This window comes from Balearica regulorum, chromosome 1, assembly GCF_011004875.1.
Source record: "Balearica regulorum gibbericeps isolate bBalReg1 chromosome 1, bBalReg1.pri, whole genome shotgun sequence".
Classification (NCBI taxonomy): domain Eukaryota; kingdom Metazoa; phylum Chordata; class Aves; order Gruiformes; family Gruidae; genus Balearica; species Balearica regulorum.
Window position 1 is genome coordinate 22481626 of NC_046184.1, and position 21110 is coordinate 22502735.

The following is a 21110-nucleotide window of genomic DNA, read 5'->3' on the forward strand; positions in this document are numbered from 1 at the left end:
TGCCGGCGCGCGGTGGCTCCTGCAGGGACGCGGCCGCCGCCGCCCGGGGCCGCCGCCGCAACGTGTTGCACGCTGCAGCCTCGCATGTGTTGTACCGGCTGCCTGCGGCCGCCCTGCTGCGGCTGCTCCCAGCTCAGCAGGCTCCAGCTGTTCGCTTTAAAACCTTAAAGGACCTCTGCGTTCCCGCAATTCATTCCGGTGCTGCTCTCGCCTCCTCCCCGCGGCTGCTGCAAGCCCCTTCTTGAATTGCTCTGCACGTTACAGCTGCTTGGTGCAGGCGGGCATTTCCATGCAAGCGCAATAACAAGCATCAACACATCCTTCGCCTCCCGCTCCGAATCCGGAGCGATTTTATTACTTGTGGAGGTGCAGGGACCTTTTTCCGGCAGGAAGGTCCAGTGTAAGTTTATTTGCGGCTTCCACTGTTATTTACAAGTCATCGGTTTTGCTCACCATTCCCTGGGAACGGAGGGAACCGAAGTTGCCAGGTAAATGCCCTCTTCCTTGTCTGCAGCGCTTTAAGAGAGGCAGCTACAATCTGTCTTGTTGCATGGCTGCTTCGCCGCTATTGTACGGCATGAATTGCAAAGCGGAGGTAGCGTGTAATTGCATAGCTGTCACCGGGCAGTTCCTTTCGTTGCCCGCCTCTCGTGACATTTCCCTGCACGGCTCTGGGGAGAGGGAGGCTGCCTTGTACTGCACAGCTGCCGCTGCACTGCTGCTGGACTTGCGGTTGCCCGGCTGCATCGTTAATTCCGGCCCGTTTGCACCGCTCTCCCCAGGGCGCGGGGGTGGGCGAGGGGGATGCCCCCGCGGGGCTGTCGGCGGGGGAGCAGCGCGCAGGGCCCGGCGGGAGGCCGGGGGTAGCGGCAGCGTCCCGCCGGCCCGAACATGGTGCCGCTGCGGCAGAGGAGCCCGGCCGCGGCCCCGCCGTTACCACTGTCGGTGTTGTCCCCGCAGGCCGGGCGGGCGCCGCCCGCAGCCAGCCCGCCGCAGCGCGCCGCCCGTCCCCGGGGAGGCCCGGCGGCGTGAGGCCGCCCGCCGCCACCGCTTATGCAACACATCATCGATAACCACCCCGACATGGCCACCGCGCTGCTGGCGGGCGAGAAGCTGAAGGAGCTCATCCTGCCCGGGCAGCAGGATGACAAGGCGGGCGCGCTGGCGGCTCTGCTCCTCCAGCTGAAGCTGGAGCTGCCCTTCGACCGCGTGGTCACCATCGGCACCGTCCTCATCCCCATCCTCCTCGTCACCCTCGTCTTCACCAAGAACTTCGCCGGTAAGGGCGGTGGGAGGCCCTCAGCGGGCGGGGCGGGCGGGGCCGTCAGCGCTGAGGGGGCAGCCGCCGCCCCTCGCCTTCGCGCCTCGGCGGGCGGGGCAGCGGCGTCGCGGCGGCGGCCGCTCCCTGACGGCCACCAGCGCGCCTCGGGCCGTTGGCCTGCGGGCAGCGACGGCGCCGGGAGGTGGAAACCTCTAGCTGAGAGCTGGTGTGGGTGGCACAGGATGCGGTTTTATGCGCCTTGAGGTGGATCTGGACAGGTCCTGAGCTGGACCCTGGCTGACTTCAAGCATTTGTCTTGACGTTAATTCAGGTATCTACAACATGAGCATTTAACTGGCCTGCTAGGGAGCGGCTGATGCGTTTGGGGAGACTGATACAATATATGGAGACACGTTGCACTCTGTGCTTCATCATATTGTGCTAGTCAAAATCACCAATGTCTGTTTCTGTTGAGGGCCTACATCTTGCATGCAGCCAGTAACAATTTAAAAAGCCAGGTTTGATTGCCCATCGCTACCACTGCGGAGTCCTTCCAGTCTAGGAAGGTCAAGTTTTGATGAGCCTTGAAAATTACTGACCCAGTAAACTGTTATGACACCTTTCGGGCCATTAGCGCATATGTGAACATTGTTTCACTTGCTGAAGTATAGGCTTGATGAGTGTAGCTGCCAGTGCATGACTGCTCTGTACTGAAGATTTACATGAAATTATTAGCGCTTTAATATACAGGACTGACCTGGCTTGTAGCTCATGAGGGTGGTGGAAATTGGCTGTATTCAATCAGTCTAGACATACCAGAATCAGGCTCTTGCTTTGCACGCTGCTTTGGGATTGACTTTCAGCACTTACATATCCTTAATACCTGTTTTCATTATGAGATAAATTACCTAGAAGAATAACTGCTTGCAAATGGAGTCTTGAGATTTTTCTTAATTATAGTTAAAGCTTTTTCAGTCTACCTCATTTTTTAAACATACAGTTATATAGCTCAAGATCTTCAACCGCAGTTAATGGTAAGAGCCTCACGTTTTGGATGGCCATCCAGAGGCATCTCAAAGAGACCATCTTTTCAGGGCATCCAGAGCTTGCTGAACATCTGAAAACTGTCTCTTCATAGCGACTGAAAGGCAGGATTCAAGGTCACCTTTGGTGATACTCTGTAGAATGCAAAACTTTCGGGATCCCTTCCTCTATTTGGTTTGTAGAGAAGTAAACTAATAAAAAGCCAATTCTACAGAAGCTCACAAGAGTGCATACTTATATATGTGCCTTCATACTGTTTGTGATGTATAGGTTTGAACCTCCATAGGCCTAAAGATAACCTTGAGTGCAGGAAAGGTCATGCCCCTTCACATGTACATTGTGCGAGTTTCCTAGCAGAAGTCCTTTGATGACTCACTGCTTGTGCAGACAGCAGTAACTTGTTCTGTAGGAACAAATCCTCCGAGACTGCAGACTGTGGAGGAAGCTTCAAGTCTAAGAGATTCAGATTAATACAGTGGATGTCCTTCTGCAAGGCTAAACTGTGGTCCACACAAGTATGTGGAAGAGAGGGGATCTACTTAATTTCTGCATTTAAGTTTATTTTACGCTGTGAAAGACTATTTTCTAGGCTGGTGGTTGTGTTTCCAAATTTGTTTTTCAGAAATACCAAAAGCAGTATCATTTGTGTCTGCTTACGGACCATGTATGCTCATTTACCCAGTAAGATATAGAGCAATAACCTACTGTGTCCTGCCAGGACAAAGCTTACAAGGCAACACAGAAAACACCCTTATGTCTTTGGAAAAATGTGGGACAACACTCTTCTGTCTTACGATGTCATGTGTTTGTTCAGATGGCCTGCAGTTAGAAAAATAATATGATAAGAAGGAAAAAATTAAAGATATAAGAGAATATAATAGAAACCCTATGAAGGTCTGATGAAACTAAATAGATTCCTTCTTGGGAGTGGAGTTGAACAGCCCAGGATTAGAGGATTCCATTCTGCTTCCACAGAGTTCAAGAGCAAAACTCCTATTAATTTTAATGTAACCTGAATCAGGTGTTACTCTTTTAACAAAACAGTATGTACTCAGATTCTTTGCTAAGTCAAGCTTGTCTGGAGACACTGACGGTGGTAATAACAGTAGTCCAGCTGGATACATGCTTGTTACTGGTTCTGCAGTTTACGTTATGTTTCATCCATGCACTGCCATTGATATTTAAAAAAAAAAAAATCTATCTTCATTTGCTTGCTCGGGATACTGCTCCCTGTGTGCAATTTTGAAAATTCAAACCTTGGTGACAAAATTGAATAAGGTTCCTGCTGCCCTCTTGGTTGTGACTATCGTAGCAGCTTCCCAAACTTTGCTTTGAGCCCTTGTGTGCATCAGTTACAGCTTCAGAATGGGAAATAAAAACTGATCCTTATCGTTATTCCACATTCTGTTAATTGTATCCAGTGCAAGCCATGGAAAGCTACCATCATGCCACTAAACTGACAACAACCCCCTTTTCATGGGTCTATCGTGTCTTATTTAATCAGTGTTGGTAGAGCTCTTGAAACAGTGGTGTGTGCACTCGAGATATAAAAGTGTAGTGATAAAAAGCAGTGATTTCTCACAACATTTTTTTGCTCTGGATTGGAAAAGTCTGCATGATTAGTGCATAGAGGAGATAAAACGCTATGTACTTCTCTCATCTATCTTTGAATTTATGTGTGTGGGATCAAGCGTAGCTTAAAGCATAGTCAAGAGCAACTGTACAGTCCAGTGCAAGTGTAGTGAGAGCGGCCTGGCCGAGCAGCGGGGATGTCCTGCCCTGGGGTGCGCAGGAGGGACCCCATCGTCGCAGGAAGCCTGGGCGTCCCAGGGCAGCACTGCGCCTTCTGGGGACAGAAGCTGTGGTGAAGCACGTATGAAAGCAGAGTTCAGCCCCGTGCCCAACACAGGACAAAGTGTGTTATTTATTTAAAAGATTATAATTAGCAACTGTAAAAACCATTGTATCTGTAGTGTAATATATTGTATACTGTAGTTTGCTAGTGGGTGACGATAAAGTTATTTAGTTAATTGTGTTGTTTTAGTGCCAGGTGCAAAGTCGTTGTTTAGGTTAATGCATTTGCTATTCATGTAAGCGATTTCTTTGTCCTTGTATTGGAGTGTTCTGCTCCTTACTTCATTTTTGAGAAATTACGTCACAGATTTCTCTTTTAGTAGTGTAAAAGGCAAGACCTAATTAATTGTTTAGCAAATACTATGCTGATTTTCTGAATAAATCACAATCCAGCTGAACTTAATGTGTTAGAAAAGGCTTTAAATTAGGTATTGGGCTGTTCTATTACCTGTATCATAGAATCATGGAATGGTTTGGATTGGAAGGGACCTTTGAAGATCAACTAGTGCAACCCCCTTGCGATGGGCAGGGACACCCTCCACTAGACCACGTTGCCCAAAGCCCCATCCAACCTGGTCTTGAACACTTCCAGGGATGGGGCATCCACAACTTCTCTGGGCAACCTGTTCCAGTGCCTCACCACTCTCACCGTGAAGAATTTCTTCCTTATATCTAATCTAAATCTACCCTAAATCTACCTTCCTTCAGCTTGAACCGATTACCCCTTGTCCTATCACTCCATGGCCTTGTAAACAGTCCCTCTCCAGCTTTCCTGTAGGCCCCGTTTAGGTACTGGAATGCTGCTGTAAGGTTTTTCCAGAGCCTTCTCTTCTCCAGGCAGAACAACCCCAGCTCTCTCAGCCTGTCCTCATAGGAGAGGTGCTCCAGCCCTCTGATCATCTTTGTGTCCTCCTCTGGACTCGCTCCAACAGCTCCATGTCTTTCTTGTGTTGGGGGTCCCCCAGAGCTGGACGCAGTACTCCAGGTAGGGAGAGTAGAGTAGAGGGGCTGAATCACCTCCCTCAACCTGCTGGCCACACTCCTTGTTATGCAGCCCCCCCGGTGCTTACGGTATCCTTACAGTCTGACTCAATGGGGAAAAAAAAAAAAAGAAAAGGCTATCAATGTTGGTTCAGTTTTGCCCTAGAAGTGAATCTGTAACCTAACCAAAATTTATTGGGTGATAAAATTTTGTGTCCAAACTTCACTACTGGATGGCAGTGCATTTTGGGCGAAATTGAGCTCTCTGCAGAGGGACAGTGTAGGGCATACACACTGCTAGCATGTACTCCTGAGAGTTAAATTCAGGCTGTGAAGGAGTCAGTAAGAGTTTGACTATTGACTTCAGTGGGGACAGGACTTCACTCTGATGGCTGAAGTAAGGTCCAATTCTTGCACTGGCCCATCTGCAAAGAAATGCATACAGCCTTTCTTTGCACTTCCTAAATTTTCTTTCGTAAGAGTAAAGAAAGTCTGTCAGCTACCCTCTTACCTTGTCATTTCTGAGTCTCCCAATTCTCCTTTAATGTTTTTCAAGCAAACCAGTGTGATTCCAGAAAGGACGTCCCTAGAAAGTTAATGAGAATAAATCCATGTGCCATATTTATACTGGGCATGAGATCGTCATAAAGTCATTTAGGAGCAATAGTCAGCTACCCCACACAAAGACAGCCCACATGAGTACCCACAAGAGAAGTTTCCCGTTCTAAAAGTCACCCATGGCCAGACTTCATATCAGCCCAGGACATCCTGAATTCAGGGGCCAGTGTATGTTGACCTTGAAGGTAATAAGGAAAGTTTTGGAGGTGTGTTTCTCTTACCCCGTGGATGGGTCTGTATTTAAGTGGAATTGGTTTTCTGGAGTCACAGGACTCTCAGCCCTGGTGAAGGTGCCTACAGAAGGCAGCATAGGCTAAGAGAAACTTTTCCCATAGCAGTGTTCTTGTTGAGAATAACAATGTGCACAGTTGGTAGTCCCGAGGGAACTTACCTTGGTTTGCTCTGTTTTCATTTGGAAATTACTGCTTTAAATATAGCAATTAATTTTTTTATTTAAATATGCATGTCTTTGAATTTCTGTCGGAACAGTGACATAACCCCCATTATACCCTATATATTCTTAGGCATCTGCTGGAGCACTTGTGCAAATGTATATGCAGTGCTTTGCAAAGGTCCGTGCTTGTGTTTGACTCTTTAAGAGTTTTCTCATACCTGAAGATCCAGAAGCCTGACTTTTCATTCCCTAGCAGCTTGAGCAATTAGTTGTTCCTGTGCAAAGTAGAAATGAAATACAACCAATGTGAACAGAGAGCTCAGAGTTGGTAATACTGCACTGGCCCAGTGCAGGAATAGGTGACTATCCCAGGTTCTCGATGGTGGAGAAGTAAATTGTAAGCCTGTAAGTATAGGTTATCACTTTTGTCCTTCCATTTTATCTGTGTTGGAGCCTGCTGGATTGTTCCCTTTCCCACAATAAAAGGTTTGGGGTTCTTTTTTATTTATTTATTTATCTATCTATCTATTTTAAAAAATATTTGAAATGTTTTCGTGTTGAAGCAGACTAGTCTCAGATGAATATTTAATGAAAAAAACAGTAAAACACTAAACTCTAAATGTTAGTAGGTAAGACTCTACTATACATAGTTCCAGTCCAGCCACAGTCTGTGTCAGTGTTCAGCAGTTGTTTTTAGTGATGGTGTTTCAGTATCTCCTATCAAGGCATGGCCAGTCTGGGGAGGTACGGACCTAGATAAAAAGGGATTGGTCTTTTAATACAATGCCTTTCCATTTTCACTTCCTTGCTAAAATGCACAGAATGCAGAGTATTACTAGACTGTAACATTCATTATCAGTTTGAAGTGGCTTTGGTGTTCCATATGGTTTTCATCCTTGCCTTTACCTTCCCTGTTTTTACCATGGAACTAGTACCACAGCCATGAGTAGGATGCTGTTGAGTACTTAATACTGGTCTTCACCAGCAAGTGCTGTATTCTGTCCTCCATGAACAGCAACGATGCTACTGGTGGCGAGTGGCAGCTTTCTGTAGTGAAACATCTCATGGTATTTGCTGAACTTCCAAGACACTGTTGTACAATCTAGTAGATGAAGAGATGCCTGGCTTTCATGATGTGATGCTTAATTTGTTTGTGTCATTTAATGTTTTTACTAAGTGGTTTAAATATTCCGTTTCAGTGTTGTGCTGTGTTCTGAAGCAACGCTGTCAGTCATGTCTTTGGGAGGCTCTCTGTGTGAGGGACCAGAGAGTAGTGGGCCCAAAGGAGGATGCGTTGCTGTTTCTTGTTATCTTCACGATATTGAAATATTTTGATTTCCAAACTTTCAAAAGCTTTAGGACTGATGTGGTCAATTACAGGGGTTGCTAAGTCATATCCCTCTTGTGTAGTGCCTCAGACTTTCTGTTCACAGTGAATTATTCTTTCTGTATTGCACTCATGTTTGCTTTTCCCTCAGAAGCTGTTAAATACTAATACTTTTTATTAAAGTAAAGCAAAACAGTCATCCAGCTGATTTTTATACTTTAGTCAAAAGCCAAGCTTTGGCATTGATTTTCTTGCTAGGTTTATAAAACAGTGCCTACAAAATAACAAAAAGTTGCTCATAAATACTGTATTTCTATGTCTCTTAGCAGTTACGTAGCTCAGCCCTCTACCACCCTTCTGCTAGAAAATTCTCATGAGGAAGTAATGGAAGGAGACAGTAAGTTAAATGACTGAAGGGTCAGTTCAAGTTTTTATGTTTTATTTTCTGATTTGTAACCATTTTGCATAAACAATGCTTACTTCACTGTGTAGTACAGTATATGCGTGAGTTCAATGTCTTTTTACGCATTTCACCCTGCAGTATGTTTGAAATAGTATATGTTGAGGATTTCTCTATTATAAGGTGGAGTTTTATTTTGTACTTGTGGTCAACTTTTCTAATTTTTATTTCTGTTTCAAGTTGTGGGCAGCATATTTACACATACTCACTTACATGACTTATCTTATTAGACGGCTTTTGAGATTCTTTTCCATTTTTTCTCTTTAATTGCACATAAAGCCACATACATTAAGAAAGTGAAGATGACATTTTTCCAAGTGATTATTGTTAGTGCTAAGAGCACAGGGCCAGATTGGTTTATGTATGTGACGACATCAGTGCAGAAATTGGTTCTGAGGTGGTATCAGCTGTGATAAGAGAATTTAAGGAGTGTCTCAGTACCACTTGTGTTTCAGTGCTTTCTAATCATGTGTTTTTAAAAAGAACTGAAATAATACAAGCAACCACAGGCTGGCTGCAGTTCAGCCGCTGGCTGTTTGCACTGCTGATGGAATTTTTCCCAAAGGGTAAGGGCAATTGACACACAAACATGAGCTGTTCACAAGATACACGTGTTGGTTTTCTGTGAGTTTTGGTCATTTAAAGATTTGAAGTTATACAGTCAAATGTTAAATAGAAAGGTAATCTTGAGGAAATGCATGAGCCTCACATGTAATCATTCCTGCAGTTCCTAGCAGCTACAGATTTTTTCTTTCATGAGTTCCATTTCTTAAACTTCATTGACACATATACATCATCTTTTTTCATATGAAATTTCATGACCCTCTTTGTACTATTAAACCCTTCATCTTCCTAAGTGTCATGTATGTGAAGAGGTCCAAAATGTAGATGAGATTTAGCTTAGTACATGCTTTCAGGTAACTTCAACAATTTAAACAGATGGTCACAAATATTTTTCTTTAAGAACTACTTCATTCATTCATCTTAGTCAAAAGGAAACCTTACGAATAGATAATTGTAAGGTCAAGACTGTTTTTCAAAGCTACCCTGAAGTATTTTGAAGCTTTTTTTTCTCCCTAAACTGGATATAAATCCATGGTCTAGAAGAAATCTAAGCTTGTGTGGTTTCTTAGAACTGTAAAGCTCTTCAAGAAGAATCCACATCATCAGTGAGTTCCTTAGCTTTTGTTAGCATTAAAAATTACTGCAGTGGGCACCTTCAGCAGGGATACTTAATTACAAAAGCTGAATAATTTCACAGTAGACTGGCATGATTCTTGTAGAGGTTTCCTTTGTTTCCCATGATACAGGATTTATTCTAAGAAAAACACAGAAATCAGTGCAGATATTTCCATCACCAGGGATTTTGTCCCAGGCCTGTATTACATACTTTTGCATTTGAACTGGGAAATACAACAGTTCATTCTAATAGCAAGGTTTGGGGATTTGTTTGCTTTTCTCTACTGGCACCATGCCTGTTGTGCAGAGCCTAAGTTACCAGAGCAGTGATGCAGCCAGGTGCTGAGGTGCGTGGTGTGGTTTTTTTGCAGCTTAGCGCTCAGTGGCTATTCCTAGAGCAATTTAGTTATATGCTGAAGTAATTATTTCACCATTTTGAGACTGAGGTGCCTTGTCTTCTGTGGGATTCATGACTTGTTCAGGAGTGCCCGAGACCTCCAGACTGGAAATGGCAGAGCCCCTGGAGCCGTGGGAGGCTGATTCTCCTGGCTCTGTTGTAATAGATCAGAACACTTCTGATACTTTACAAACCCCATTTCTCTGCGCATGGAGGAACCAGTTTTCCAAAAAGCAGTAGACTGGCCATCTCTGCCTCTGAAATCCTATGTTATTAAAATAACATAACTACCTAATGAGCTAACTATTGGCATTTTTCTTCTCTTTCAATATGAAGTTTTCTGGGTACAGTGTTTATGCCAAGAGGTACTTAATACGAGCCATCTTTTTTATTTCTAGTCATTAAATAACAATAATGCACTAGAACAAACCTGCTGTTTCCCATTGCTTCCTGTGCTTCTATTTTGTGCTTAACTCTTGACTTAAGGAGCCACCCTTGTCTGTGCATCATCAGTTTCACTGGATTTTCATCATTCATTTCACTTTGGCATTTACATGTCCTTGCAGTTTACTTTAGGTGTTACTCTAGTCCACATTATCATAGTGTCTGGGTGCTTGCGTAGTTGCTTTGGGGTTCCATCTCTAAAGGGGAATTTTTTAATTACCCAAAAATAATTTTTTTATCTTTGGAAAACATAAAACATTTATTTTCACACATCACTTCTCCTGTGCAGAAGACCTATACATCACCAAAATTCCACTCATCTCCTCATGTAAGCACTAAATTTAGAAGTAAGTATTACACAAATTGCTTTTGTAGGACCATCCGCATGGCTGAATTTCCTTAATTATACTTTGATTAATACATTCTTTTAAATTCAGAGCTAACCTTCCCTCAAATCTTAACATAATACAAAGCACCATTATAATACAGAAACATACCTCTATGTACAAATACAAGCATTTTAATTTCCTTCCAGGTGTTTTCTGTGGTCTCACAGAGCTCTCTTGAGCACAGGAAAAAATGCTCCTAGTGATGTTCAACAGTACAGGCACTATAAATAAGCTCTCTTTCCAATGACGTTACCACCATACTGCATGGCCATCACATGGTGGATAATAGCGCATTATTGAGGAAACATTCCTCTATGGGAACAGCGTAAGGGATTTCATTTAGGTGTTTCTGCACCTCCTGCATAACAGTTGCCATTTCTGGAATAATCTTCTCCAACAGACTTCAACATGTCAACCAAGTAGGAGTAGGTATCTTTCTCTCCTGAATAACCTGGGCAGGCGTTACGAGTCTTTAAGCCTCAGATTGCTGGTAAGTGAACTCAGCATACCAGCTGATTTTAGAAGAGCCAATGTTTATTACATACAGGGAATATAGTTCTGTAAATTTATGTATACACTAGGAAAATGCACTAGTAATTTATTGATGATGCAGATCCAAAATACATGCAGTTCAAGCAGCAGTCCTGCAGGGAAAAAAAGACCCAAATTGTAAATGCGGGGACACCTGCTGCTGCCGTTTCATTGCAGTTACCCCTGTGGGGTACCCATTACCTATCAGTCTTTGAAACTGCTTATCTACATCTCACCCATTAGACTAATCCTTGTAGAGTATAGGCCAGTAAAACTTACTAGCAGCAGTGGTTTCCTGTCTCATTTCTTTAGGGACTTTCTTTTCAAGATTTTCTTCTTAAACAGGACAAGTGGTTTCAGAGAGTGGGCAAAAAAGGCTATACCTTACCTTGTTGATCATGGAGAAATTTGTACCTTAGGAAGACTTCATGGGCATGGAACCTATATTCAGATTTGGAAAGAATATTCCCTAAGAAAGGTAAAGGTATTGTCTTTTTGTTTTGATAAAAGTAATAATTAGCTTGCTAAGTTAAGGCTTAGTTTGGTAAATGTTTTCTTATTTGTTTGAGTAAACTCAGTGAGTTAAATAGGACTGTATGAGTTACAGTTGATACACAAAAGTAATTTCAGGAATCCATCCTCATGCTGTACTAATCTCTAACCTTTAAATACCCTTTAAATAAAGTAGTTGAAATAAACCAGTTAAATTAAGGGAGTTTTTCCTTTGGCTGTGAATTAATTTGAGGATTAGCCAGCATTTGTTAAAATCACATTCAAAGTAGAGAGTTACATATTCCTTGTGGACTGTGTGACTGAGATGGAAAACCTGTATACTGTTTAGATAATGATATGATTCCTTAGACTACGTTTTCAACCTCAGTAACATGAATGGTTTTTGTTCTTTTTTTTTCCAGAGAGAAGAGGATCCAGGACATTTCTTCTTTTCCGTTTAAAAATTGCTGAAAAACTACTAAATAAATTATTTCTGTTTCTCAAAATAAACAGTTTGCTACCTGCTTTCTTGTGCAATCCTTTTAGTACCCAAGGTGAATGAGGCATGTATGTCTGATTGCTTACACGTACGTGACACAACGTAAGGAGACCAGTATGATAAGGACTACCTCTGTCAAATACTGGCATTTATTGCTGAACTCAGAGAGTTTGTCATTTATCTTGGCTGTTAGAAACTTGTGTTCTGGCATCTGATGGGCAAGGAGATTCAGAGATTCTACCTAAACACTGAATTTCTCCTTTAAGTGGAGAGGACCTTAACGAGGAGTGCTTCAGAGAACTTTACTGGAATGCCAGCTTTTCTTCATAGGCAGGTTGGGCACCAGCATGAGAATTACTTTGCAGCCCTCTTCAAGAGGGCAGAAAGCCAATTGCTAGGAAGCAGTAGGCCCAGGGTGAGTCTGTAGTATATTTAACTCAGTAAGTAGACATGAATATACTTACCTGATACTTAACTCAGGTCTCCAGCATGAGGGCTTAGCCACTTGTCTAGAATCTGGGAGATCCAGCCTCTTCGGCAGCACCTAAGCACCACTTCTGCTGCCTACACCCAATGTAGGGCCGTGGTGGTCAGGCTGAATATTTACTTCTAGATCCTCAAAGAATTGTTTGCACAAGACACATATTTACCTTTGTCTTCTTCTAGCAAGCACAAGAATTTTCATCTTTTAATTATATTTTCTGAAAACTGAGTTCCTTTTTTTTCTTTTTTTTTTTTTCCTGTCGACTGTTAGAAAATTGTGCTATTCCTTCTGCGTTACTGAATTACTGCACTAGAATGCTGAAATCATGCGATTCAGTTGGAAAATTAATGAGGTGTGATTTCTTTTTCCAGAGTAAATTCTAAAAGCTGGAGGTCACAGGAGACATAGGCCATTTATTATTATGGTTTATAGTTTGCTTTGGGTGAATATACTTGATTTCACTGGGAATACTGTAGGTGTGAAAAGTTATTTTTCCTTTTATATAGGGGCATATACTGTTTATTCCTAATATTTTCCTTTTTTACTTTTTAATGTCTACCAGAAGCATTGTAAATGTGTTTTCCATATTTAAATAACTTTTACTCATAACAATATTTGAGAAGCTTGAAATTGACCCCCCTCCAGCATCAGTTCTTCAGAGAGATGCACATGCCAAATTTTATGCACTGTGAGTAATCTCATTGGCTTCAAAGGAACTGCCCAATGCATGAAGTCACTTAAGTCTTTTTAGGAGCAGGTCTAATTTTTTACAGTGTTGAATACTAAGAGATTGGCATTGTGATCTTCATTTTGAAGGGGCAAGTGAACATTTGTGTTAGATGCAATTCACTCACTTTCCCAGGAAGACTTGTAAAAACTTAACTTTGCAAAGGTAATGGAGAAGGATACATATCTACCAACTTCACTATGTCTTCTTGGCAGTGTCATTTCTCCGTACTGTACACCAGCTCACATTTTTTGCAAGGTTTTTTTTTTTAATAGATGGGCAAATACACATGTGTGCTTGTGTGCGTGCACACAGACAGCCTCCTTGGTGAACTGTGCTGTTGATATCTTCCTTTGAATGAGATGCAGTGCTGAGACCTGAGCTCTACCCACTTGTATTGCAATGGTAGCCTTCTAGCCATATTTTACCTAATGTGTTCCTAGTGCAACTGGCCATTGTGTTCACTTTTGTAAATGGCCATGTCTCAAAAGTGAAAAAAATTACTCCTTTGTGAATCAGCTGTTCTTACTGGACATTACCTAAAGAAAAAGAAAGTTCACCTTAAGGACAGTCAGGTATGGGAGCAGGTTGCACAGGTGGTTTGTGTAGTCTCTGTCATTGGAGGTTTTCAGATTGGACAAAGCCCCAATCAAGCTGGTCTGAACTCAGTCCTGACCCTAATTTGAGGAGGACGTGGGACTTGGTAACTTCTGATGTTCCTTCCAGCATTTCTGTGATTCTCCATTGGGATATAACTTCAGGGAATGGTTTAGACAGCAGTTACCAGATTTTTCCATTGGTAACTTCATTTCCAGATCTGGGATTCATTTTTGCAGTGGGAAGTTTCACAGGGGTTCCAACGCCAAACATCAGAACCTCAGCACCTCAGCCCCTCACCAGAGGAATTTCAGAACTTACAGTACTGTGTCTCTTGCGTGAAATTAAGCAGGAGATTTATTTGTCTAACGTATTTTCTTGCCTAGCACTTACAACCTGAAAAATGGTGTTGAATTCAGGACCTCTTGAAGAGGGCAGCTGAAGATATGCTGAAGTATGTGGAGTTTGGGGAGCCATGGAAAGGCCGTGGCTGACATTGCGGTGGGAACAGTACGAGTGGGAGCCTGTGCCTGCAGGGAACTCACAAGCGTTTCTCAGAGCCTTTACTAACAGGCAGCAGGACTCAGCAGCTCCTAGTTTCCATACTTTGCTGTCACTCCTTTCCATACTGTCTATTTAGATTCTTTCTAAAGAGTTTTTTGAGCATAGCCCCTTCTTTCATCCCTTTCCCTACCTTGGCAATCTTCTCACAACCACGTACCCTTTATCATTCCCCTAAAGTATGCCCTCTGTACCACAATACTTCCTGCAAGTTATTTTTCTCTATTTAAGTAGTACTTAAACTGATGGGTTGAGATGGTACAGAATGGAGCATGTGAAAGAATTTAGTTGTCAAGGGATTTTAATTCTTCAAGTGGCATAACCAAATCAAATATACCACACAACTGACTAGGTAGCTCTGCGTTGATTATTTCATCTTCTTTGCATGTCCAAAATATATAGTGAGACATCTCTCATACCTTATCCATGAGACGACTGTTTTTTGTGGACTTCTAGAAACTACTTATGTGCACAGTGAGCAGGATAAAATGTATTTATGTATTATCTGATGTAGTGCTCCTCTGATCATCTAATAGTATCAAAAAAGGGAAGCTAAGCTTCCTAGTATGCATCTTTATACTCAAGTCAGTATACAATAAAGTATAATATACTTTATAATATATTAACATCAAGGACTTTTTTTCCACTGTAGTAATTATTTCTGGACAGCATTAACACAGGGTTATTTAGTCTCTTAAAAATTATTCAGAAGGAATATTTCCTGGGAATGACAGTGACTGTAGGTAAGTATTACTGAAGACAGGATTTGTTCTTAGGGACTCTCAGTGATTTTTTTTCTGAAACCGTATTGAACTTCTTACTCTGGCATGCAGTTAACACATTTGTGTAGGTGGACCTAAGGGCAGACCTTCAGACTTTGAACTCACTGAGATTTTACTCTGAGCATCAGAACTAAAAATATCACAGTAAGCCCATCACATTTAATGCAGAGAAGTTCAGTTTAGTATTCCAGCCACCAATAACAATGGCAGGTTAGTTATCTTAGTGGGTTTTGTGCCTTTGCTGTAGATGCACATGTGTGCAAATCACAGATCCACATCCACCATGACCCATTTTTTCATTATTGTTTGGAACAGGCAAAAGATTATTTTGGAAATTATGACCTTGCTTTCCAGGTTTTTTTGGTAGGAATTTCTGGCTCCTGGGCTCACAAGAATTTAGCTATCAAGGAGAGTGGAGGAATAGATTATATTCATGGTCTTAAGCCTACACAACATTGAGAAGGTGACCAAGCTGCTCAGCAATAATAATGTCCCCTAAGCTTTTAAAAAAATTTCTTTACAGCATCTTACTCTCTTGTCTTTTCCTACACAATTGAACAGTTACACCATATACAATTAAAATGCAGAGTCTTGGGGAAAAGCTGCATTTCATGGGGGCTGGAGTGATTATATGAAAAAGTTCCTAAACTGAGGATTTTCAGGATGAAATAAGAATAGAAACTGTATATATTTATGAATATAAAATTAAAAGCAAATACATATTTTTATACTGAATGCTCCAATGACAGAGCTATGATTTTAACACTGCTACAACCTTTTTTTAATGCTACTTACCTATCAGGAGAACATTGTAAAATAAAAAAATATGCCTGCTGTGCCTTCTTGAAACTGTGTTAAGTCAGGCGCTCACAGCTAGAGTGAGCTTTATGTGTGAGAACAACTTGTTACTCCCCTACCCTCATCAGATCTGCATGTTGAGATCCAGCTCTATGTTACTGTCATCTTTTCATAACAAACAAGATTACTTATTGACATGGAGCTTTTCTTTTTCATTTATTCCTGATTGACACAGATTGCAGTAGAGCAGAAACAGGTCCATATCCTACTACGATGGGATCAAACATCTTCCTGGTGTTAAATGCTAGGTTAAATGAAAGATCTTGCTTCAGAACCTGTTGTGAATTAGAGAGACAGGTTCCTCTAGGCAATGGCTAAATTAGTCTTTTGCTTTGAATCACGGTCTGGAAGGGTCTTCCTCTCTTTTCCATTGTATGGACAGTTTTCTAGATGAATGAGTTGATGCTGTGCTTTGTGAGTCAAGTCCTGTGCTAAGAAGGTTAAGCTAAATTCCCCTGTGGAGTAACGTTACCAAAATTAGTGACATTCACTGATGGCGAGTATGGTTCAAACCTACTAGAAGATACTATTTGAATAAAACTGCATTGTAACCCCACTGCCCCTGCTTGAATCAGTTATAAGAAATCCCACTGACTTCACTGAGGATAGGATTTCATCTGAAGGGTCTTGATGTTTACATGAAATACAATGAAAATCATGTCAATTTAACAGATAGGCAAAGAAAATATCAGACTAGCATCAATAAATAACAAAACATTGAATAAAAATGGGACACGGTGCTCAGCTATCCCACTAAATTCAAGACCTCTCACAATTTACCAGGCAATGGGAGCAGCTTAAAAAATGCTTAACAGAGGAAAAGCAAACAAATTCCTATAAAATGGCATTTGGTTTCTTTACTAGGCTGGGCAGCCCATTTTTGAACTAGTATCTAATGAAGCTGTTCAGTCCAAACTGGAGTTGTGAAGCTTTTCAGACTTTCTTCACTGAAGCAGTGGCAATGGATGGAGAGTAGAGTTAGTCTGTAAGTGATCTGTCCAACATAAATGTAAATGTTAAGAAGACATTTTGATTGTTTACATTTTAAATTTATAAAATAAATACATATTTGATTGTTGTTGTATATATACAGTTTTGGCAGAAGTCACCTTAGCTTTCAGGTCTCAGTGAAGAGAACTGAAGAGAACTGTTCACAATTTGTTTGGTAGCAACAACAGATGCATGAATCCAAAAATAATCCTTATGGATTATTCGTACAAATACACGTTGCTGTCTTCCCAAGTATTCGTGGTGTTGAGACCCATGTATGTCACAGGGAACTAGGGTTCATATTGGCAGATTCTACTGAGACACCCAATTCAGAATATTTCTGCTTATGAGAAATGCACCAAACTGCTTTGCCTTTTTTTTCCCCACGGGAACATTTTCACATAGGTATCTACTTTGTCTCCTGGAAAATCATGCAGTAACTCTTTGATAGTAGGAGTTGAACTTTTTTGTATGCATCCCTTCATGGGTAGGGTAGGGAGGGCATGTAATTACCGAAACCGAGAGAGACAGCATTTTTCTTGTAACACATGGCTGTAAATATACAAAAATAGTCTAGATGGGAAGCTGTGTAACATAAGAGTGCTTTAAGCTCTCCTCTGAGGTTGAAGTTAGATAATTTTAAAATAGTCTTCAAAAGTTACTTTAAAGAATTTGCCAGGCTTACTCATTTTACATGCTGTCTTGGGTAACATCATTTATTCTATCAATCATCTCTGTTTAAATTGGTTGTATTTATAGAGAAGAATCCTCACTGAATCACTTAAAAAAAAAAAAAAACCCACAACAATTTTTGTGCAGTCCTCAGCATGTAGATCTCTGTAGGTGACAAGAGAGGTTTACACTTCAACTTTTTACCAAAATACTAGTAAATGCTTTTCATTTGCTTGCATATGAGAAGTAGTTGGTCAAGTAAGGAGGCCCCTGTTAAGCCAAAAGGATTAGGGGGTTTGCCTGCCTATTAATTTTTAATATTTATTGTTATCAAATGACATAAATTTTTATTATTTCCCTTCATGATTTGTATTATTAAGAGAACAGTACCACCACTCTGTTCCAGTCAGCTGTTCTCAATCTGAATTGTAGACTGTGTTCCGAACTGGAGCAAGCTGCTTGTTCTTGAGCAATTCTCAAAAGAACATGCTTTCTCCCTATGGGTCTCATTTTGGGAAGTTTTTTAAAGATACACCAGAACACCGTAAAATATATTCCCTTTGTTCTGCCTGCCAACACATGAAAATATGGTCTTCCTCTTTGAAGAGGGTGTTTTGATAATGGTCATTGTTCTTTGAGCAGTTAATACTACTCTAGCTTTCACAAGTTTTTCACCCTTACTTTCATGTATTGCTAGAAAAATGTAATTGTGTAAGAACATAACTTATCTACTGGGTAAGACAAAAGTCCTTTTAGCCCAATATCCTGTTTCTGATGAAGGCAAAAAGCAAATGCTTAGGAAGGAGTGTTAGACAAGCGTATTCTGTTACTTCCTTTGATAAACCCTTCCACCCTCCAGCAGCCTGTGGCTTAAACATGTCCTGAGAGAAAAATTGCATCACTATCTGTGTATTTAATAATCCTTGCTATACTTTTCTTCCATTACTTTGTCTGATTGCTTTCTTGTTCCACAGTATTTGTTTCTTCCATAATACTGTATGACAGTGATTTCCCCATTTAATTGCACGCTTTGTAAAAAACAATATTACAGATTCAAATGTAGAATTAAATTTTCATAGTGATAAATACAGTTAACACACCAGATTCTTGTCCTGGTCAGTCACACTTTAATGCAAGAGTGTTAGCTGGGAGGGATACAGTTAACTAAATGCTTATGTGTCTTTAGGTTTTAATTTTTTCTACCGTATCCAATGAGTAGACTTTGTTAAAAAACAAAAAAATTTAAAAAAACAAAACAAAAACCCCAGACCATTGCCTTCAGCTATATCTAACTTCTTTCTATTTAAAAGAATATTTAGCTGGGGTGAACCTTAAATTTCACCAAAATGAGCCTTTCGGCATTTGCGCATAACATCCTCAGCTGCTGTATAGTGGATATCAGGTCTTATAGCTTTACAGAGTTTAGGTCACAGTTGCTTAGGGTATTGTTCTCAGAGAGGTATTTAAACCAAAATACATATTTATTGCTGACATTTCTAGCTCAGGTTCATTCTAAAACTTCCAGGTAAATAGTTTTGCCTGGAGGCTTGTGAAGATGTGTGCAGGCTGAGCTGTCTCATAGACATGGAGGGCTTAAAGGTAATGTAAAGATACAGTAAAATAAAATTGATATCATTTGAAATGTTTATTTTCCAGAGCTCCTTTTGTAGGTTAAATGCACAGCAGTGACTTTTCTCTCTGTTATACAGAGGAGCCAATATACTGTTACACACCACACAACTTCACCCGCGATCAAGCCTTGTATGCCAGAGGATATTGTTGGACAGAATTAAAAGATGCCTTGCCAGGAGTTGATGCCAGCCACTGGCCCTCCTTGTTTGAGCATAAGTTCCTACCTTATGCGCTGCTGGCTTTTGCTGGGATAATGTACATTCCAGCTCTGGGCTGGGAATTTCTGGCCTCCACTCGACTGACTTCAGAGCTTAATTTTTTGCTTCAGGAGATTGATAACTGCTACCACCGTGCGGCTGAGGGGCGGGCACCAAAAATAGAGAAACAGATTCAGTCCAAAGGCCCAGGGATCACTGAGAGAGAGAAGAGAGAGATCATTGAGAATGCAGAGAAGGAAAAAAGCCCTGAACAGAACTTGTTTGAGAAATACCTGGAAAGAAGAGGACGAAGTAACTTTTTAGCTAAGCTTTATCTTGCGAGGCATTTGTTCATCATCTTTTTAAGCATCATACCAATTACATACTTATCCACCTACTATGCTACGCAGAAGCAAAATGAATTTACGTGTGCACTAGGAGAGCCTCCAGACAAAACGAGCAGCTCCAAATTGCACATCAGAGTGAACTGTAAACTGCCATCTGTCCAGCTCCAGCGGATTATTGCTGGTGTAGATATTGTTCTCCTCTGCTTCATGAACTTGATAATCCTCATCAACTTAATTCACCTCTTCATATTTCGCAAGTCCAACTTCATATTTGATAAACTGAACAAGGTTGGAATAAAGACCAAGAAACAGTGGCAGAAGTCCCAGTTTTGTGACATCAATATTTTGGCCATGTTTTGTAATGAAAATCGGGACCACATAAAATCATTGAACCGTCTGGATTTTATTACGAATGAAAGCGATCTGATGTATGACAACGTGGTGCGCCAGCTGCTTGCAGCGTTGGCCCAGTCCAACCATGATGCCACTCCAACCATGCGTGATTCAGGGATCCAAACGATAGACCCAAGCGTTGATCCAGCAGACATTGATGCTAATGAGCAGCTCATCATTAAGAGACCAAGGAAGAAGATGAAATGGATCCCAACTACCAATCCCCTTCCTCAGCCATTCAAGGAACAGTTAGCCATTATGAAGGTTGAAAACCATAAACCTGAAAAACCGAAGCCTGTGCGGAGAAAAACAGCAACGGACAGCCTTATAGCTCCTTTGTTAGAGTCTGCTGCAAAAACCTCACAGCAATCGTCCGCTCATAAAACCGAGCCAAACGCCATCCCAAGCACAAGCAGTGAAAAAAAACACACACGACACTTTTCCTTGGATGTTCATCCGTATATACTTAGTAGCAAAAAACCCAAGCCAGAGATTCAAGCCATCCCCTCGATGCCTACATCAAAAAGCCAAGAGGGTGGATTTTTAAACCAGGAAGAGAATGTTGTAGTACACGTTACCTCCTCTCTCAAAGGTACAGTATGCCATAATGCCCGTACCACCTCCATAGACCATAATTTGCATAGCGATCTTCAGAAACTCAAAGCTTATCTGAAATGTTTGACCTACCTTGCTAGATTTTGGGATAGCTAATAATCTTAGGGCTTGCAGGCCTCAGAAATAGGGGTTCTCTTTCTTTAGCAGCTATATGGAGGATAAGGATTATTACAGGTGGAGCTGTACAAAACAGCCTGCAGGCTGTTGGTGCAGAGAGTTTTTCAAACGTAAGCAGATTTTCTCAATTACAAATGTGGTCGTGCCTTGCCAAGGAAATGAGGAGAGTTTGGCCTCCTTGATACCCTCCCTGCTCCACCAGCACCTGGCACGTTTCAAACCTGCCATATTTTCAAGTCATATGGAAGCTGCCATGGTAGATGACTAG

The 21110-nt window shown here is 41.5% G+C and overlaps 1 protein-coding gene and 1 long non-coding RNA gene across 4 annotated transcripts in view; one reads left to right on the forward strand and one right to left on the reverse strand.

Moving 5' to 3' along the window:
- The window catches only part of PANX2 (pannexin 2), a 24479-nt gene continuing 3369 nt past the window's right edge, over positions 1-21110 (forward strand). For 2 of the 3 annotated variants that reach the window (XM_075742716.1, XM_075742724.1), the window contains exons 1-3: positions 1-488; positions 961-1279; positions 19251-20702. In XM_075742716.1, coding sequence (XP_075598831.1) covers positions 1054-1279; positions 19251-20702 — 1678 coding nt within the window. In that variant the 5' untranslated portion in view covers positions 1-488; positions 961-1053. Of the gene's footprint in view, positions 489-960; positions 1280-7805; positions 7897-10248; positions 10307-11224; positions 11358-11793; positions 11897-19250; positions 20703-21110 lie in introns of those variants that run through there. The other variant, XR_012833471.1, reaches the window with a different exon arrangement.
- The window catches only part of LOC142599976 (uncharacterized), a 22694-nt gene continuing 21045 nt past the window's right edge, over positions 19462-21110 (reverse strand). Inside the window, exon 4 of the long non-coding RNA XR_012833472.1 lies at positions 19462-19586. This is a non-coding gene — a long non-coding RNA (uncharacterized LOC142599976). The remainder of the gene's footprint in view (positions 19587-21110) is intronic.